This window comes from Equus asinus, chromosome 2, assembly GCF_041296235.1.
Source record: "Equus asinus isolate D_3611 breed Donkey chromosome 2, EquAss-T2T_v2, whole genome shotgun sequence".
Lineage (NCBI taxonomy): Eukaryota > Metazoa > Chordata > Mammalia > Perissodactyla > Equidae > Equus > Equus asinus.
The window spans coordinates 52,231,247-52,253,505 of NC_091791.1; the positions used below are offsets into that span (position 1 = coordinate 52,231,247).

The 22,259-nt window shown below is 33.6% G+C and overlaps 1 protein-coding gene across 2 annotated transcripts in view; it reads right to left on the bottom strand.

Moving 5' to 3' along the window:
* Positions 1–22,259, bottom strand: part of RTKN2 (rhotekin 2) — a 78,433-nt gene that overhangs the window by 47,346 nt on the left and 8,828 nt on the right. For both annotated transcript variants that reach the window (XM_014833412.3, XM_014833413.3), the window contains 4 exons: positions 15,903–15,961; positions 10,550–10,603; positions 9,102–9,219; positions 6,232–6,426 (listed from right to left, as the gene is read on the bottom strand). In XM_014833412.3, the coding sequence (XP_014688898.1) occupies positions 6,232–6,426; positions 9,102–9,219; positions 10,550–10,603; positions 15,903–15,961 (426 nt within the window). The remainder of the gene's footprint in view (positions 1–6,231; positions 6,427–9,101; positions 9,220–10,549; positions 10,604–15,902; positions 15,962–22,259) is intronic.

A 22,259-nucleotide genomic window follows, 5' to 3' on the forward strand; every position in this document is an offset into this window, starting at 1 on the left:
TCAGGATAACATTTTCTTACTAAAACATTACACTCATTCCTTCTAGCCAACCCTAATATTGAGTTCCCAAAAGTTTAATCAGCTACATTTTTTTAATCAAATAGGCCAACTGTTATAACATTTTTGGGGGGGGAGGGGTGTCCAAAAATGTTATGAAAAAATAAATGACTACTTTAAATGGAAGTCTGAAAAAATGTACTCTTTTGTCAGAAACAACAGCTATATTTGGTCACATGCCATATTACTAGAGAAGATATATATTGCCCAAATTTGATGATTTATGCCATTTTGGTTAAAAATTAAAAGCTGCATTAGGAATCTTCTCATTGAACTAGATCACAATTGAAGAAACAAAACTGATCCCCTTATGCTTTCCGATTTCTAACGCTGTTCTCAAACTCCTATCACGATGCTGAAGTGGTCAGTTAATGAAGTTATCAGGTAAGAGTGGTCCTGGGCTATGAGTTTAACTCAGGACTCACACCAGATGCTCATCAGAGTGCTAGTACTAGGAGAACAGGATTTGGTGAAACGTTGTAAAAGGTTTTACTCTTTTAGCCAACTTTAATAGTATAAATAAGCAAAACGGCAGGCAAATTTCATGGTAAATGTTCATAAAGAAAATTAGTGCTTGGATTCAGGTATAAACCAAGTAGAATGACAAATGTGAATAAGAAAACAAACACTTCAAGACAAATGTCAGTCCCTATTAAAAAAAACTTAATACCAATAATGTTATTCTTAAAAATTCCTCTAGGCTTTGAAGAGGAATGCAGGTTACATACAAGTTCTAACATCACTTAGATTATCTTCTATGAAATTATAAACAATGGTTTTAAATTTAAAAATATCTGTCTACATTTTATAATCCCATGTCAAGTTTCTAAACTGCAATGCTTCAGCAGGAGTTTGGGAAAAAAGTTCAGAAAAATCACTGGTCCTAGAACAGTAAAAATAGTGCTACATTTACTAAATGCTTATTATACACCAAGTTCATGAATTATCTTTTTGAATCTCATAATGATGCTATGGGGTTATAGATTATCACATTATTGTTATCCCATTTTACAGAAGGAAAAACAAAAACCCAGAGATTTAAATTAAGCTGCCCTGGGTCAGACAAATAATAAATGACAGGATAAAAATTTAAGTATTCGCTGCCAAACAATGAAGTTTTAATCTGTTTGAGAGCCCCACTCATTGTTTTCACATGCTTTAAAGGTGTATGAAACCCTAGAATTATCTCTAAGGAGCCTTCTAAAAAGAAATGATTGTGTGTAAGCATCCTTACCTTCATATGATAAAAGTGAGGTCCAGGGAATAAAGCAATTTGTCCAGGACACTACCAGTCCTGTCATTTTTTAAATATGGAAATTTTTCTGCTTAAAAATGTTTTAGAACTACGGGACTTGGGGATTTATCTCAAAGGTCTCTTTCAGCTCTAAAGTCTATGTTTCAACCTTGAAATAAAATTGTTCATTTAATCATCAAAAAGAAATAGTTCCACTACCTTATGGTTGAGTTAAAGTATCTTTAATTTAATTAAAGTACCTTTAAGCCATAATCTTAATCTAGAAGAGGTTTAAGATGGCCTTAATTCTAAAGGAAGAAAATTAAAGGGTCCCCTTCCTCTTTTTTAATGACATTTATATTAGGAGAAACTTATGTCTTCTATGACTGTTTTTCAATGGATGATATCCATTCATGAATCATGAAATCAATTTAATGATTCATAAACAGCATTTTCAAAAAATTAAAAAGAATTAGAATTAAAAGAAAGTCTGATACCTACAAGCATACCTCATTTTTTTGTGCTTTGCTTATTGCACTTCACAGATATTGCATTTTTTACAAATTGAAGGTTTGTGGCAACCCTGCATCAAGCAAGTCTATTGGCACCATTTTTCCAACAGCATTTGCTCACTTTGGGTCTCTGTGTCACATTTTGTAATTCTCACAATACTTCAAACGTTTTCACTATTATTATACTTGCTATGGTGACCTGTAGTAGTGATCTTAAATGTTAGTATTGTAATTTGTTTTGGGGCGCCACAAACTGTACCCATATAAGATGGCAAACTTAATCAATAAATGTTGTGTGTGTTCTGACTGCTCCACTGGCCAGCTGTTTTCCTGTCTCTCTCCCTCTCCTCGGGCCTCTCTATTCCCTGAGACAAAAAATATTGAAATGAGGCCCATTAATAACCTTACAATGGCCTCTGAGCGTTCAAATGAAAGGCAGAGTCACACATCTCTCACTTTAAATCAAAAGCTAGAAATGTTTAAGCTCAGTGAGGAAGGCATGTCAAAAGCCAAGACAGGCTGAAAGCTAGGCCTCTTGCACGAAACAGTCAGCCAAGGTGTGAATACAAAGGAAAAGTTCTTAAAGGAAATTAAAAGTGCTGCTCCACAGAACACACAAATGATAAGAGAAACAGCCTTATTGCTGATATGGAGAAAATTTTAGTGGTCTGGATAGAAGATCAAACCAGGCACAGCATTCCCTTAAGCCAAAACCTAATCCAGAGCAAGGCCCTAATCTTCAATTCTATGAAGGCTGAGAGAGGTGAGGAAGCTGTAGAAGAAAAGTTTGAAGTAAGCAGAGGTTGGTTCATGAGGTTTAAGGAAAGAAGCTGTCTCCATAACATGAAAGTGCAGAGTAAAGCAGCAAGTGCTGATGGAGAAGCTGCAGCAAGTTATCCAGAAGATCTAGCTAAGAGAATTCGTGAAGGGGTTGCACTGAACAACAGATTTTCAATGTAGATGAAACAGCCTTCTATTGGAAGAATTGGAAGAAGATGCCATCTAGGACTTTCATAGCTAGAGAGGAGAAGTCAGTGCCTGGCTTCAAACTTCAAAGGACAGGCTGACTCTCTTGCTAGAGGCTAATGCAGCTGGTGACTTTAAGTTGAAGCCAATGCTCATTTACTATTCTGAAAATTCAGGGGCCCTTAAGAACTATACTAAATCTACAGTGCCTGTGCTCTATAAATGCAACAACAAAGCCTGGATGACAGCACATCTGTTTACAACATGGCTTACTGAACATTTTAAGCCCACTGTTGAGACCTACTGCTCAGAAAAAAGATTTCTTTCAAAACATTACTGCTCATTGACAATGCACCTGGTCACCCAAGAGTTCTGATGGAGATGTACAACAAGATTAACATTGTTGTCACACCTAAGACAACATCCATTCTGCAGCCCATGGATCAAGAAGTAATTTCAACTTTCAAGTCTTATTATTGAAGAAATACATTTTGTAAGGCTATAGCTGACAAAGGTAGTGATTCCTCTGATGGATCTAGTCAAAGTAAATTAAAACCTGAAAAAGATTCACCATTCTAGATGCCATTAAGAACATTCACGATTCAAGGGAAGAGGTCAAAATATCAACATTAACAGGAGTTTGGAAGAAGTCGATTCCAGCCCTCATGGATGACATTGAGGAGTTCAAGACTTCAGTGGAGGAAGTAATTGCAAACGTGGTAGAAATAGCAAGAGAACTAGAATTAGAAGTAGAGCCTGAAGATGTCACTGAATTCTGCAATCTTATGATAAAATTTTAATGGACGAGGAGTTGCTTCTTATGGATGAGTAAAGAAAGTGTTTCTTGAGATGGAATCTACTCCTGGTGAAGATGCTGTGAAGATTGTTGAAATGACAACAAAGGATCTAGAATATTACATAAACATAGTTGGTAAAGCAGTGGCAGGTTTTGAGAGGACTGATTCCAATTTTGAAAGAAGTTTACTGTGGGTAAAATGCTGTCAAACAGCATCACATGCTACAGAGAAATCGTTCATGAAAGGGACAGTCAATTGATGCAGCAAACTTCATCGCCGTCTCATTTAATGAAATTGTCACAACCACGCCAACCTTCAGTAACCACCACCTTGATCAGTCAGCAGCCATCAACATGGAGGCAAGACCCTCCACCAGCAAAAAATTTATGACTCACTGAAGGCTCTGATGATTATCATTTTTTGGCAATAAAGGTTTTTTTGTTTATTTTTGCAGGGGAAGATTTGCCCTAAGCTAACATCTATTGCTAATCTTCTTCCTTTTTTCCTTCCTTTTCCCCCTCCAAAGCCCCAGTACATAGCTGTGTATAGTTTTAAGTTCTTCTGGTTCTTCTATGTGAGCCGCTGCCACAGCACGGCTACTGACAGATGAATGGTGTGGCCCTGTACCTGGGAACCAAACCTGGGCCGCCAAGACAGAGTGTGCGGAACTTTAACCACTAGGCCATCAGGGCTGGCTCAGCAATAAAGTATTTTATAAGTGAGGTATGTACATTGTTTTTTTAGACATAATGCCACTGCACACTTAATAGACTACAGTATAGTGTAAACATAACTTTTATATGCACTGGGAAACCAAAACTTGTATGTGACTTGTTTTATTGCAGTAGTCTGGAACTAAAGCCACAACATCTCTGACATATGCCTATATAATGTAATTAGCAAGGGCTAAGTATTACTTCATGAAATCTATCTGCTTATGTAGCTGTGTACTCAGCCATGATGTCAAATGTGTTTCTTAGTGTGAGCCTCAATCAAAATAGACTGAAAGCCACAATACTAGAGTTCCAAGGCAGTTTTCACACGTAATATATCTGATATGAAAGGAGTTATTTATATTTTGATGATTGACATTTCCAGGATCTATACCTAAAATATTTTGCTTTTTGTAATTATAGTAAAATTACTGACATGCTAAAGAGCCAACTCTACTAAGACATGCAAAGAAATACTAGGAATGTAGCCTGATGAACAGTTTTCCCAAGAAACATAAACATAAAACTATTTGTAAAGAAACAAACACAATGTTTAAAGAAAGTATCTGAAAGAAACCAGGGTTCTTTGAAGAAATGGTGAGCAGAAAAATACAAAATGACTGTGCAACATCTTGTGTCAGAAAGCAAAGAAGCTACCAGAGATTAGATTGTGTCAAAAGGATGCAGGAATCAGCTTAAAGCTTCCCACTGATCAAAGATGGGACATTTGGCTTCAAAGAGAATAATAACTATAACAGACTAAAACACAAATATATAAAAATTCAAGAATTCAAATAAAACAAAATATTGATCACCTCCATGGTTGCTAGGATATCAACTTATTATTCTAAAATTGGGCAAATAAAAGAATCAAGTATTTTTTCCTCCATCAATTTTTTGCATTTATAACAGAGAGTTCATGAAAGGAAGTTCTTCTTTGAGAGAATCTCAGGTTTAAAAAAAAATGCAGAACAAATTTAGAAAGGTCACCGAATTATAAACCCTAATGGAATAATGAATGATCAGTAATGGCTGCTAAAACCATTAGATAAAAGACTGACAGGGAACTTTATAATGGATGGATCAGGCTGGCAACACCTGAACCCACTGACCAATTTTAATATGACTAAAAGTGGGACAAGGCCTCCTAATGGGAGATAGTAGGAAGTACATATAACCAATATGAAGCATTATTGCCCTAAAAGAGAACCTGAATCCAATTGGTCCTCTAGATCTAACTACCAGCCATAGGAAATAGAGGGGATAGAAAAAGATGTTTAAAAAGACCATAAATATGCAATCAGCTAAATTCAAAATATTGGAAATTCTACAAGATCTGCTATCCTCAATAAATAATGGCAACAAAAAAAGTAAATGGGAAACCATTAAAGATTAAAAGAAACTTAAAGACTCACTTAAATGCAAGACTGTAGCCCTCGTTTGGATCCTGATTTGCCCAAAGAAATCACAAGAGGACTTTTTCAGAAGTGGGGCAATCTGAATATAGACTAGATATCAGATGACATTAAGGACTTATTTTTTATTTTGTTAGGTGTGATCATGGTAACGTGGATTTATTATAAAGGAGATAAAATATTTTTAAAAATCTATCAGAATAAAGCATGGCACACATATTAGAAATCCAATTAGTAGAGTGATCGGTAGCAAACACTTTGACATATAGATAGTCCCTTTCCAAGAAAAACATTTCCTCTTTCTGGTAGATAGTGGAATTCCAAATCACTAAAAACACTGTCACCCAATTTCCTACTTTCAAAAGAAGGTATTAAGGATACCTCAGTTGGGTAAATGTCAAAACAACCAAATTTTGTTTCTGCTTCAGGATGTTCTTTCCATTTAAAATGTAAACATATACTCACACAGAATACTTAAAAATGTCATAAATACATAATTATACTATGTCACTATAAATACTGTATTAGAAAACTTACAAAATAGCAGAACTGAAGGACAAGCATGTTTCATGATCTTCTTGAAGCACTGAATTTATTTTCTTCCCCGTAGCTTTACTTATAGATGTCTTCAGTTTTTTAGCTAGTTTTTTTGGTGTGTTGGTTATAGAAGATTCTTCTGTACAGCAACTATATACCTCCACCTTTATCTGAAAGTCAGGCCCTGCTTCATTACTGAAAAAAGGAGCATTGATAATGTTAGAAATTTAACTCAGAAGAAAAAAAGTTACAACATCCTTTGATGTTTTCAGAACATTCAAAATCAGCATTTAAAACAGGTTTATGTTAATATATGTTAATGAGACAGAATCTCCCTGTGTTTATTTATTATCTAAATGACCTGAGAAAGTCACTGCAATTTCCAGAGCTACTAGCTTCTAAAGTAGGACAGTCTTAACTCAATTTAACTAATATATACAGGCATATTACTTAAAGAAAAGAATAAAATGCCCTGGTCATTTTGTTGCCAAAACTATTTCTCTTTGTCATTCCTTTAATATAGCTACTCTCAAGGTATTGACATTATACATACGACTTCCTGAAATGACTATTCCTTCAAAAGAAAAAGGTTTGAAAACAAAAAACGAAAAAACAAAAAGAAACAAAAGACTGAATTCTTTAGTTTTCAGAGAGTTACTCACAGAGTCCACTCATCACCATGCCCTCCCCCAACCTTTGTACCTAATAACTCTAAAATAACATTTCACTATTTGGTTACATACGGGAAAACAAACAAAAAACAGTATAAAGAGACATACTTCAAGGCAGGAACTCCTTGAGGGCAAGTGCTGTTTGGATAATCTTTGTATTTTTAACCTAGCATAAAAGGTACTCAATATATATTTATTAAACCAATATGTAGAAATTCTGCAATTTTAGCGAGAACGCTAAAATAGGCTTTGCCCTTTTTCAGATACAATAAACTACCTTTACCATAAAAGATTGTGTTGGTGTTACTAACAACGAAATACACTTCAAACCGCAAAAGAGGTCTATCAGTAGCAGGTGTTGCCTATAGAGGGAAGCACCATCAGCCTCAGAGATTTTAAAAATACTGCATAGACCTTTAAAGATTTAAATAGCCAATCTATAGTTTGGATAAATCCAAGGAATAACTTCCAGATATTTTTGTAGTTTATTGTTTGGCAACTTCTAAACATACAGTATTCCTGGTAATGACTAACAAATGTCAATATTTAGAGAAAAACCAGAGATTCATAAATATTGAATACTTATTAAAAACAATCATAACAAAAAGCACATTTTTAAGCATTTAGAACATTTGTCAGTAGTTATTTTTAGAACAATTTAAAATATTTACAGAATTTCTAAAAAATTATAAATCATGTGTTGTCTTCCCAAGTAACTTGCATTGTTCTTTCCCTGAAGAAAAATTATGACTTTTGTCTTTGTGGTAAAAACAAACAATAGCAAAGTGACATGAAGAAAAGAGCCCATTAACAGGATGATTTTGGCAGGAAAAAAAAAATTCACTAGCAATAGTTGATAATGGAAATAAATGTTTTAGATAACTAAAGGAAATGATTTTAGTCTCAATTATGTAAGCATTTGGTGATATTTTTGGGATCCTAAATAAATCCCTTTGGTTCAACAGAGCTTGTAGGGAGGCCTGCACTACTGCTAACAACTCAGAATGATGCATTTTATTTTTCTAAGCAACACAATTACTTATGCGACACTGGACAGAGGCCACAAAACACGGTTTGCAATTGTTTTTTCAATGTTATGTGAGGCACAAAACTAGTACTCTCCAATCTCAACTGTACAGCTCCATAGCGGAAAATTGCAAAACACGTATACTGATTTTATTTCAATAGTTAAGTAGGTATTACTATTTAGATATGAAGATAGTATCTTTGAAACCCTGAAAGAAATACAACACATACTGATTTAGGCCAATAGAACCTTTGAAAGAAGCCAGGAAAAGCTTACGTTAGTTAAAAATGATTTCTATGGCTACCTGAAGAGTTCTTTCTGGTTCTGTATTATGACCACTATAAAACGAGCTTGTAAAAGAGCAGGGGCAATAAAAACAGCCCTGAGGATCACCCAATTTTTTATTGTTTTGGAGAACATGAAAGAAGTACACTGTAAGAAAAAGGACATCTCAAAATTTTACTAAAGTGCTTTTCCTATGGTACATATTTCAGGACTATCTTACAAAGTATTTTAGTATTTCTGTAACTAAATCTCCTATGTGAGATATAAGAACCTGTGTTATGCCCAAATTCACTCTATATAATGTTATAATGAAATTCCACTGTATTCATAGCTTAGTTAATAATGAAATTACACATATTTATAAAAATTAATAAAAATTTATCATATCAAATGAGCCAAATATTTACTACTAATATTACATGATTTTTCATTTTATTTTATTTTCGGAAAATTGAAAATGCAGAAATAGGCTTCTTTTGAGTAAAGTAATTTTCAAAATCAATTTAAACATTTAAAGATCTTCATGCTTCAAAAATAATCCAAAGACCCAGGGGCCGGCCGCATGGTCGAGTGGTTAAGTTTGCGTGCTCCACTTCGGTGGCCCAGGGTTTCGCTGATTCGGATCCTGGGCGCAGACACGGCACCACTCGTCAGGACATGTTGAGGTGGCGTCCCACATGCCACGACTAGAAGGACCCACAACAAAATATACAGCTATGTACTGGAGGGATTTGGGGAGAAAAAGCAGGAAAAAAAAAAAAAAGATTGGCAACAGTTGTTAGCTCAGGTGCCAATCTTTAAAAAAAAAGACCCAGTAATTTTGCCTTCTTTTAAAAAAGGTAGAATTTTAGATTATTTTCATTCTTTGAAGATTAAAAAACACTTACAATATAGTTACATTTTCAAAACATATATCTGTGATTTTTTTATCCACAATCACCATGTCAGTATCAAAAACTTCAGCTCCCATTTTGAATAAACAAAAAATGGCATAGCGCTGTGATCCTAGAGAAGAAAAACAACATTTTAAGCAATGATCCATGCGATAAATCACGCTTATGTTAAAAACTACTTGAAAATGAAGAAAAGTAGCAATAGATTCTTATTTTCATACATTGTAATCCTTAACTGTTTATAGCGACTGTTTGGTCAGTATATATCAATACCCTACCCAACTAGAACATAATAATTAAACCAGGGAGCATCAAAAAGTAAAGTTAAAAATATAGGCCTCTTAGCAGCGTAAAGTAACCACCAAACTCAGAAATTTTATTCCTAGAAAACTTCTTAAGCTTTAATTAATAGCAAATGTATTATTATATATATACTAATACTTCTGTCATTTTGGTTTCCAAGTCTATTTAAGAAAAAGAAGTTTTCTATTATAAGAGGTTAAGCGCAGGCACATTAACAACAGCAAAACATTTTCCACCAAACTAACAGCAAGGGAGGAAACCACAAAAATAATAAAAAGTAGACATGTGAATACCAAAAACATAGCTGCTGAGCCTTTTAATTTGGTGATATTTTAAAAAAGTATTAGGTGATTAAAGGACTAAATCCTCATTATTGAGAAAATGTAGCTCTTTGGAAAAACTTATTCTCTATAGTAATCAGAAAGATGTACTTAATTCCCACATCTATTCCTTTGTAAAGTAAATTAAATTTCCTAATTGAATAACAAATACACTAACCTGATTTTGGAGTCTTCATATAAAACTAATTATGCTCAATATGATTCAGTTTTTACAGTATGAGGAACAAAGCTATCACAATAGACAAGAAAGATAAAGGATTATCATATCTTTTCGGCTTTGCCTCTAACAGCTAGAAACCATTTGAGGTTAATTTTCATGACCTAAGCAATACATGGATTTGTGAAGACTATACAAAGCCATAAAATGCTGATGGAGAAAGAAAAATCAGATCAAGCTAAAAATCTTTCCCTCTTCCATTCTGTTAAATAATCTAAAATAACAAAACAAGGCAGAAAAAGATATACCAGATTCTGGTCAAATAGAAGAAATGTTGTCTTCATCTTTACTCCTTAAACATTTTCTTTTGTTCCACATGTCCTTTCCCCACAACCCGTTACTTACCGTCCTTGCACAGGTTCCTATCAATGACTAAAAGTACATGAGATATGCATTATCTTAATTAGTATCAAGCAATTACAACATAGTTATACTAAAAATCAGAAAAACAGTTCAGCAAGATTCTGCTTATTCTGTCAAATGACATCAATTTATTTCAGTATGGAAGCAGCTTTTTCTCCCAATAATCACAAATTTACTATACGGTAAACATTTCAATTACCAATTAAAATCATACATACGTTCTTTATTGCTGAAATGATCAGAGTCTTTCCACATTAATGGTATTCGAATATCTATAAGGGAGGGGGAAAAATGACAAGTAATTAATTTTGGTAAATTAATTTCTTAGAATGAAATGAACCTCTGGATTCTATAATAGATTCTGACCATTAAAGCAAACATACAATTTATTATTTAAATATTCTAACACAGGTGATATTTTCTCTTAAAAATAGCTTAGACTAGGAATATAAAATCTGTTACACTTATTTAAATAATTTGCTAAAAAACCACCAACTATAATTCAAGAACTTAATTTATTAAGTAAGGTCTGTAATAAGCTTATGCCATACCACTTCCATTTTGACCTATGTTTTTGAAATAGGTGAATTATGGGATACCCAACGTTAAATTTCTATTTTGGGTAAGCAGTAGCAGCAAATGTAATCAAATACATTTCAAAATCATAGAATAGTAGAAGGAGAAAGGACTTTAGAACTTTTATTCAATATGCAAACTTTAAAGATGAAGAAAATTAAATGACTCGTGTAAGATCATTGGTTTTTGGGAGACCGAGGTCTTGAAAAACAGATCCAAGCTCTTTCCAGTAAGAAGATGGAACTTGTCTGCAGATCTTTGTATATTCAAGTTACAAACTGTGGCATTTCCCTTAAGAAAGAAAACTAAAAAGAGAAATGCATTACTTCTTTCAGGCCAAGAAAAGGGCATATGTTCTAAAAGTGATCTAAACACATTTTCTCTCATTCACACATTCTTCAACCTCTAAAGTAATTGTTAATGATCCTTATTCCAGAAGTTAATCTAGAGGCTTTGACATAAAGTTTTTCCTTCCTAGTTTCCTTCATTCTTCCCTTGACTTTTAATACTAGTTTAACAGTAATAACGATTTTCCTCTGACATTCCTACGCTATCTACACATTTTCAAAGTTAGAGGATCAAGGTTCTTGCAAATAGATTAATATGCGTGAATTACAGTGTAACTCAGCAGAGTAGAGATCTCAAAGGTAAGTGAAGTTGTTTTTAATTCCTGAGACAGTACAAAAACTCCTCAAACCTTTGTGGAAAATTTCTCTGTTGAAGACACTTCCCTGTTACACTTAGGAAGTTTAGGTGCATGTTTTTCATACCTATTAATTATGCCACTTTCAAATAATTACAAATCTTTTTGAACATAAGCCACATTTATGTTGTGCTTCCTTTTCAGGACCCCAGGATCCTTGTCTGCATTTTTGTTTAGAATTCTATTTTTAAGGTTCTTAATGCCTATTTCCAATTTCCTTTCTAGAAAAGCCTTATATCACTCCTTCATTCTACCCTGCCCAACCAGGTAGGTGTGAATGAGTGCCCTTCCCATTGCTGCCTTAGCAGTTTTGATTAAAAATTATTACTTATTGAGTTCTCCTCATGTGCCACTTTACATATATCTCGTCCAACAATAATTTTTAAAATATATTTACCAATGTAATAGTCAAAAGACAGGATTTAATTGTTTAGATTTGCATTTTCTCGATTTTAACTCTTTTAAGAGTTAATTGTTTAGGGGGCCAGCCCCATGACCTGAGTGCTTAAGTTCACGCACTTCATTTCGGCGGCCCAGGGTTTTGCTGGTTCCTATCCCAGGCGTGGACATGGCACTGCTCATCTAGCCGTGCTGAGGTGATGTCCCACATAGCACAACCAGAGGCACTCACGACTAGAATATACAACTATGTATTGGGGGGCTTTGGGGAGAAGAAGGGGAAAAAAAAAGGATTGGCAACAGATGTTAGCTCAGGTGCCAATCTTTAAAAAAGAAAAAAGTTATTTAATCTATGTGAGAATTTTGGGTATGTGAGGTAAAAATATAAATATTCTTCTTATAAAAATAATTGTCCCAGCTCAATTTATATATTTAGGAGGCCTTCTCCTCCCCACTGATTTAATGATGCCATCTTTATTATATATGCCACTCTGAGTGTCTGTTCCCTGGTTATATGCTTTATGGATATAATTGAGTCATTTATCAATTACTGTCTATTCTAATACCAACACCATACTACTATAACCATTGAACCTTTATATTGTACTATGTTAGAAATATATTCTTCCAAAAATATTTTATTCTCACTTGCAAATTTCTTAATGTGAATTTTAGAAATATTTTGTCAAAATTCCCCTTCCAAAATGTTTTATTAGAATTCTATTATCAAAATTAATTTGGGAACTGATAATTTGGTAACATTCTGTCTCTACACAGAGTAGCATGATGCAATTATCTGTACATTTTTATTAAGGTTACTCTTGGAGGTATTTAATGTTTTTGCTTTTGCTGTCTTTATTGTAAAGGAGATCTTTTTTGCTACCATATTCTCTAACAAGTTACCGCTGGTTTTGAGAGCAGCTACCACTTTTTGTATATTTATCTTGAATCTAGCCACTTTTACTGAATTCTTTCTTAATTCAAATAGTATTTGAGTAAATTTCCTTGGATTTTCTAGGTCTGCAATCTATTACCTTCAAACAGTATTCAATTTATTTCTTTTCAATAGTTTCATCTTACTCTTTTAGCTAGAATTTCTAAAATGTGTTAAATTATATTGATATAATAAACATTATTATTTTGCTCTTGATTTTAAATGGGATTGCCTTATTGTCTTATAATTACGACTTGGCTGATATCTTGTCAAAGAGCCTGCTTCTTGCTTGACCGCAGTTGCTGACTCATTTCATTTCACAACTGTCCTTGTTCACAGCTGTTCTTCTTCTATTAGGGTTGTATTAACTATTTACACTACCTTGGAGAAGCATGGGCCCTGACTTTCTTTGCTGGGCATCCACAGCCTGTGGGTCAGTCTTGCCCTTTCCCACGCAGAGCTATGTCAGATCCTCCAGAGGAGAAGGTGGACATTTCTCATCTTTTTCCCAAGTGGTCATGTACTGTTCAGATGGCAAAGGATGTGTAACCCACTGGCTATGTTTCTTAATTCAGTTTCAAATAGTACAAATTCCTTCCAGATTCTAGTAAATGCTTGACTCAGTTTTAGTTTACAGCACTCTTACCTTTGTCTTGTTTTTTTTTGGTCTTCACTGACATTTTAATGGTAAACTGAAATAGCCATAATAGGATGGCTAACTTGATGATATTAGGTCCTAGAAGTCTATCATTTTCAAAAGGGAGAACTGAGGCACTTTTGTGAACTGATTTGGCTTTGGTCATTGAATTAACAGTCAATGAATAAGCTGAGACAATTATCACGATGCAATCATTTGGTGTTTAGCAGAAATAATCAGGATAAATCTCAATTATTCTTTTTACTTTTATAAAGATCTGATCCTTGAGTGGTGAAGCTGGAAATGGAAAACCAGGTATCTCCTGGCGATCAATGTACTCTCAGAAACATTATGAAATTTTTTTCAACATTATGAAATTTTGTTGCAAATATTCATTTTGATCAAAGCAAGTCACATTTTCATCCCATCATCAAAAGAAAATGGACTTATAAAGGTGAATTCGTTTTTAATTTCCTTTGTGTTTTTATTTTTTACAAATACACAGACAAGATATAATTAAGTCTAAGCAAAGATGAAACAAAATTACATATGTATCCCATTTTCTGAGACTTTCAGTTCCTTAATTTAAAATTATCTTTTGGAAAGAAAGAACACATGCAGAAATAAGCTTAATTTCTACACTTGAGTATTTTGTGGTCAGGAAAATTGTTTTCTCTTACTTTAAATGCTTTTACTTAAGGACTCTTCTAAATGTACAGTTAATGCTAATTTCATGAATTGCTGCAGTCAATAAACTGTTAAGAAATGACAATAGATGTTATTAACTCTATCACGTCATTTGAGTCTTCAACAGCAAGTTAACATATCCCATTTGTGTACTGAGTGGTACTACCTCAGAAGAAAGAAACGAAGGATTATGTTTAAGTATTTTTAGAAAATCTCCTTTAAAGATCTATAATTTCTTCACATTAAAATCTATTGAACACAGTGAACTACTATGTAAAAGTACTATGTGTGGCATCAAAAGGATATAAGATAAAAAACATTTTTTAATTTTTATTTCAGTCTTATAACTGGGAAGATAAAAACATGAATATAAATAACTACAAAACAAGCAACAGAGTTTTATATAGTCCAGTTATTTTTCTGAAGAATCTTTTTGCTGAGGGCAATTCCTCTGATTTAGGACAATATGTCCTATGTAAAATTCAGGTCTAGCCTTCCTGTATGAGAATTTTTGTTTATCCATAGAGACATTTTTAAAAACAGTCCCTTGGGTGAGAGGGCCTGAAATGCAGCAGCAGGCTCCCTGGAGCTAAGAGAACAGGGCTTTTGGTCAATGAAACAACCTAGCTATTACTTAAGGACTGATGGAGGTCTGTTGTTTCCAAAATGTACTTATGAGATAAGATTTGTAAAAGGTGCATTCTCTAACTAGTGTATACCCGAGTCAGCCACGTATTCACTTCAATCAGTGGCATCTCCAAGCCATTGTCTTTAGCTTCCTTAACACTTTGGAGAAACTGAGACAACACAGCAAAAGTGCCATCTAGTGGTAAAGGGTCTTCTAACTGCATCAGGAATTCAGAGAAGGGAAATCTCATTTCTAGCTGGAATGATAACAGAGAAGGCTTTATAGACCCTGAAGATAATATTGTTATTTCAAAAGCTAATTGGGTGTAAGAAGCATGGGGTGTGTTGACAGAACAGGGAGAGAAATGTCTTGCTAAAGCAGACAGTTTATGTATAGGAGTAGTGGAAGATAATGGCTGGAAAAATAGCTGGGTCAGAATGGAAAACTCTGGGGGGAACAGTTTGGTCTTTCTCCTACAGGCAATGAAGAACAGTCATCCATCCAATCAACTTTCGCTGAGCAATTACTATGTGCACGCACTGTGTTGGCTTCTGGGTATATAGTGATGAACAAAATAAACATAGTTCCAACCCTCATGGAACTTCTAGCCTAGACATTAAAAACATTATTGAAACTTCTCAGCAGGAAAGGAATGGAGAGTCAAAAGACTTGAGTTTGCAGCCCAGCTCAACCACTTACAGGAAGTCCTTTAACCTCTGAGTTTGTAGAAAAGAGAACTACCCTGCTTATTTCACAAAGCTGCACTGAGAAGAAAACTGCATATCATATGTAATGTATATGAAACAGTTCTCCCAAACTGTAAAATTCTATACAAATGAAGAGCATAATGATGAAAAAAGTGTTTTAGAATAAATATTCTGATAGAGGTACACAAAACAAAAGGAAGGAAGAGAATGGACACAGGGAATTAAGAAAACCCACCAACTCTAGAAACTTGCCTTATAGACTTTATTCAGCAATATAAAAACGATCCATCTATAACATACCTGATATGGCAATCTTTCCTTTACATGCTGTTCGTTCCTCACTTTCAAAATTCGCATCACTGTCAAAAGGAAAAAACCTAATGAAAAAAAGATCTTTTCTAATAAGCAATTATTTTAAGAATCTTTCACAAATGCCTAAATATTAAAAACAAACATATATCCATGAATAATAATGATTTCCAATTAATATAAATTGCTTGACTCAAACTTTAAGATGTTTTGTCAACAACTAGTCAAACTTGAAGATGTTTAGTCAATAGTTAACTGGCTCTAAGAGAAATATAATTAGCCATTCTCTTTGATTTTTCATATAAGCTTTACATTCCCTGATGATTATATACTGGTTTACTCTACAATGAAATTTCATGGTCACCTACATTTATAAACAAGATGTACAATACTTGTCCAGGTCCCAGGATCTATTAACATCCTGGATCACCATTTCATAAATTACATTGCTAGTTTCCCAGATTATAGTTGCCTGAAAGAGCTAATGAACTTTCCAATCATGAACTTCCTGCCTAGGAGTACCTTGTCCTCATAAAATCTAAAAAATGTCAAAAGTTACTCTCTGCTACATATTTATATGCGGTAATATCATATTTCATTTCTTTCAAATTCCAAAAAGCTAAGCATAAACTAAAACAATAAATTACCTAAGGTGGGAAAGGAAGGGAGTGGCTCTGTAGAGAGAATAAAATGTGGAGAGGAAAATATTATCATGACAATAGAAAAAATCTCAAAGGAAATTCTTGGGATATAAGACACTTCCAGATTTGACTTTAGAATATACTATTACCATAAAAAAAACCTTCCAAAACAGTTATCTCCTCCTAGACCAAATCAATCCCATCCTTCAGTATTTCTCCAATATCCTATTTCCTAATAAGCTGCATTTAGACATTAGCATTCCATTTCTAGCGTAATATTTCCAAGAGTATTCTTCTTTAAACCTTTTTTGGTCTTTATTTAATCTGGTTAGCTAATTTACTGTTGGTTAATTTAATTAGGTACTTCAAATATGTGATAAGATAGAAACTTTTCATTTGAATACTGTTTGATTCTAAGAGGGCTTTGGAGAAAGACTGGGTGGGAGTTTGAAGTTTATCTATCTAATTTTCAGAAGAGTATGACACCACCTCATTGCATTTCAGTAGGTTTGTTAAAAAGATCTCATACGTATTCAATATCATGTGTCCAAATTTGAAAACAAACTATATCAGCCTACTTTTTTGTACTCCCTTACTGGGTTAAACACACAAGTATTATAGGCGAAATATACCCCAAATTAGCTAAAGTAATTTACTTACATACTTAAGTTGATAACGTTATATGGGACATTAATATGGTATTTACAGAATCGCACACGAGTTATAATTAAAGTAATGTAGTAAACTTAAAGCCATAAATTCTCAGAATCCTATCTAATTAGTTTATGGTCATAGTGGTATTTAAGTTAAGATAGGGAATTTACTCAGTGAAAAATAAAAGTACTCATTGATTATTTCAAAATAATGTTACATTCAATCATAAATTCAAAAAAGAGTCAAGTACAATATTTTATACTCAAGTTTAGTTTGTCATGTTGGAGAACAGTAGCTTGCTTATTAGTTCATCAGAGTAAAAAGTTCAGTTGAATAGTCTACTATATTTTGGTGAAAATAATACACTTAAAAGACTCACTAGAAATCAAACACAAATTTGAATTTCCTCAAATTGGCACAAGAAATACAATATGAACACAGTTGGTTGGCATTTGTAAGTAATATTTCTAAAAACACCTTCTATATGAGTAATGCATAATACAAATTCTTAAAATACTTACTTCACTGAAAAAATACAAGGAAGTTCTAATATGGTGAGTAATTTGAGTATTATGGAATAGGTCATAGATTATGCTAAAGTTGAGATTCATTAGGTATTATTAAATTGGATTAAACTTGAGACTTTGGCAGGCAAGTGAAATTCTGAAATATTAGAACCACCAAAAGCAAACTTGCTGAATATTTACCAAAAAAAAAAATTTCCCCTCCAAACTATGCAACTACCTGGCAGAGTACAGTTTCCTTCTCTGTAATTATAAATTATTTGCAAAGGATTTCCAGGACCAGTCAAGAAACTTATTATATACAAATATTATCAAACTATAATATAAATCCAATTAAACATATAATCATACAGAATTAAGTCTGTCTTTGAAAAAATGAGAGATGAACTGAAGTAATTCAGCCTGATTTTTCTGAAGCTTGAATTATTTTCAATTCAAATAACTCCTCAAACTGTTATTTAGGGTGCTAAAATGTGATGTTTTTCTAATTAACCCAAATTGACAATAAAATTGTTAAACATTATCTGTTTAATAACGTGCTACTGTAGCTAATAGTTTGCTACAGTTAAATAAATACTTGTTTGAAAATCTGCAATGTCAATGCCAATTCTAAACGCTACAATTAGTGAGCCAGCCTGAGGAAAAAGAAATAACCACAAAATTATCCAAACAAAAGCATAGCTAAATAACAGTGTATCTTATTCTCATGAACCCAGCTTAGAGTACTATTTTGGTGAGATTTATAAATGCTAATTTAAAAGAAAACATAAAAGTATAAAAGACAAACTTTTAACTTTGTTTTATTAATTTTATTTCTTCCTGTAGGTAAATAAAATGACCAACAGAGGGTGCCAATCAGCCACTTTGTTGCTCAAAAATCTGTATTAAAATTGACTGAGTAAATATAGATTATCTAATTCAATATTGTTCCATATGAGAATTTAAAATAGCATTTCTTTGTCAAAATTAACAAGCTATAATGAGAAACAGCATAACGATGAAAGTATTTTATATTTTCTTAATGAAGTACTAAAAGCATTCTAAATGAGATTCTATTATTTGAAAGCAGGTTATAACATCCTTCACCTTTTATGCAAATAAGTGAGAACTAAAACACTCAGAAATGCTTAACATGGAATTTTAAACCATCCTAAAACTATGTGGTACAAAATTAATACCGTCATAAGTATCTTATTTTGGGAAGATGAGCTTTCTCTTTCAAACCTTGACCTAACAAACTCTTTTCAACAGACAACAAACAACATAAAGTTTTAAAAATAAAATCAATAATGCCTTTACCATACCATGTTTTATTGTAGAAATACCTGGAGTATACAATTTTCACTTGTAACCTATATTTTTTCTTTTCTTTTTTTAAAGTTATAGTATATAAGCAATAAACTAGGCAACTGGAGAATAAGAAACTATATTGTTATTATGGCATTATTAAAAATCATAATTCTGTTGAATAATAGACATAATTAGGTCCTATAAATGACTTTGACTAGTATTATCTTTACAAAGCCAAATAAAGTATCTCAGAAGTTAAGACAAGAGAGAGATTGACAGGCTGGGGCAGGGGAGAATATCATTGTTAAAATGTAAGTTCTAAGCATAGGGATTTTTTTTTTGGTCTATTTTGTTCACTGTTGAATCACCAGTGCCTGGTATACAGCTCAGTGCGTTCTAAGGCACTCAATAAATACTTAGTGAATACTGAATGAAGTGAAATAGGAGATGGTCATTTTGATGGAGCAGGCAGTAGATTTAGTAGATTTAGGCTAAAGTTTTAGGTTTGACTCTTACCCATCAATAACTATTTATGTTAAAGAGTTGCTCTTAACCTCTTAGCCTCAGTATTCTCATCTGTAAAAGGGGGGAAATATCTTCCTACCTTAGCTTCTAAATGAAACAATATTTTATATGTATTCTATACCATTCTTAAAATGTTACACAAATACAAAGATTACTTTGTGAGTACAATCCTCCCTAGGTAGCCACTAAGGATTGGTTCCAGGATCCCCCAAGGATACTAAAATGCAAGGATGCTCAAGTATCTTATATAAAATGGCATAGTATTCACATATAATCCATGCACATCCTCCTATATACTTTAAATAATCTCTAAATTACTTATAATAGCTAACACAATGTAAATGCTATGTAAATACTTGCTATGCTGTGTTGTTTAGGGAATAATGACAGGGAAAAAAGTCGGTACATGTTCAGTACCAAGGCAACCATCACAGACCTTTCAATTTATGGGTTACTGAATCCACAGATGCAGAATCTGCAGATAGGAAAGGCTGACTATATTTATATTTTTGTCCTCAGTATTTAACTTGGAGCTTATGTGGAAGACACACATTTGCACCTTTAAAGCATTTGTTAAACTGATCAGAGTATGACTTCCCAGTTCCTGCAAAATAATGGTAACTACCCAAATCAGAATCTCTTCAGGCATCCTACAAAAGCTTTCAGGTCAACAAGGAAAGCAAATAAAATCATCTATATCCCACACTTACAGGATAACTGGAAAACAGAGACTTCAATTTACATGTAAGTGGGGAAATTAACTATTGAAACCATCAAAGCCAGCTCCTGAACGCCTTACCCAAGTAAAGAGTCAGGTATGCATTGCAAAACACAAATAATATCAGCTTGTGTTCTCCTCCAGAAGAAAAGAGAATGGATATAAGACTTGGTGGATACCATAGCATTGGTTCCTGGGGAGTAGACAGGAAGGGGCTCCAAAAGAATTCTGGTTCAGAATAAGTTAGTCTTGTGGAAAAGAGACACACACAATGTGGGAGGTAAACTCTGAAAGCTTGGCCATGGAAAAACAAAAAGAAGAAAGCAATTGAAACTAAAAATCCCAAGAAACAGAATAGTATCAAACAATCATAAAACCAACCTACTAACATCCCAAAAGGCACCATTTATTAAAGAAGCAGCTGTTCACAGTTCCAATAATAGAAAACACTCTTGAACTAAGAAATCAAGAAGCTCTTCTACCTACTTCCTCATCACTTGGCCCAGGAAAATCCTACATCCTATATATTTCACTAGGGACAAAAAAAGGATCCAGACATCCATAGAAAGGTACTATAAAATGAAAGTAGAAAGAATCAAAATGCTTTAGCTGATAAAAATACTCTACCAACCACTCTCTGAAAAATATAAAATAACAAAATTGTAACACAATACTCCAAAATGAATTAACTGCAGTTAAATAAGCTATTGCAAATATGAAGGAAACCAGAGATCTGAAATCTAAACTTTCAGACTAGTAAAGGACAAACAACAGGTAAATAGACAAAAAGAAGAAAAAATGAGAGGAAAGAACAAGGAAAGAAATCAGAAAAAACAAAATCATTTCTGAAATGAAGAGTAAAATACAAGGTGCCCAAGGATGAAGAGATAAAACTGAGAGTACACTAAGAGACATAGTGGATGAGGATGAAAAGAACCAAAAGAACAAAAATGAAATAAAGGGTTTAAAAACATCAAAGAGAAAGTGATAGACATTGAAGATAGGCAAAGAAGATCCAATTTAAGTGCAACTGGAGTCCTTAAATAAGAGAAACAAAATAGTGAGATAAAATCAATGTTTTATTGGGGCCATCCAGTGGCGTAGTGGTTAAGTCTGCAGACTTGGCTTCAGTGGCCCAGGGTTCGTGGGTTTGGATCTCTGGTGTGGACCTACACACCGTTCATCAAGCCACACTGTGGTGGTGTCCCACATACAAAGTAGAGGAAGACTGGCACAGATGTTAGCTCAGTGACAATCTTCCTCAAGCAAAAAGAGGAAGATCAGTAACAGATGTAGCTCAGGGTCAATCTTCCTCAGGAAAAAAAAATACCACATAAATGCTTTATTTTGGGGGCTTTAACTCTGGGAAAACTTTCTGAAAGTAGAAGAACTGAATCTACATATTGAAAGGGTCTTATGCAAGCAAAAATGCTCAGTCTTAGACATATCCCAGTAATATTATTGGACTTTAAGATACAGAAAAGTATTTTCAGCCTCCAGACAAAAAGACTAAGTCATTTACAAAGGAATACAATCAGTCGTTTAAAAAGAAAAAAAATTAGACATTAGATTTGTTGATAACAAGACAAGAATGGAGCAAGGTTTTCAAGAAACTCAAAGAAATAAAGTGCTGGCCAATGATTTTGTATCCAGCCAAGATGCCCTTTAAGTACCAAAACTGAAGAAAAGCACTTTAAACATGCAAGAATGTGAAGAAAACTGTACTCATGTTGAGGACTCTACTAGTTCATGAGCTCCCTCCAAGCAAGAGATGATTTTGAAAAGTACAACAAAAGGATAGGTAGTGAATCCATACTTAATTGCCGATCAAAGACTAAAACAAAGGTGGAGACACAAGTACAAGATTAGTATGTGAATACTATCCACTCCACCAAAGGAGAAATAATACAACCTAGAAAAAAAGGTAGAGCCAGCCCTGATGGCTTAGCGGTTAAAGTTCAGTGTGCTCCTCTTCAACGGCCTAGACCTGGCTCCA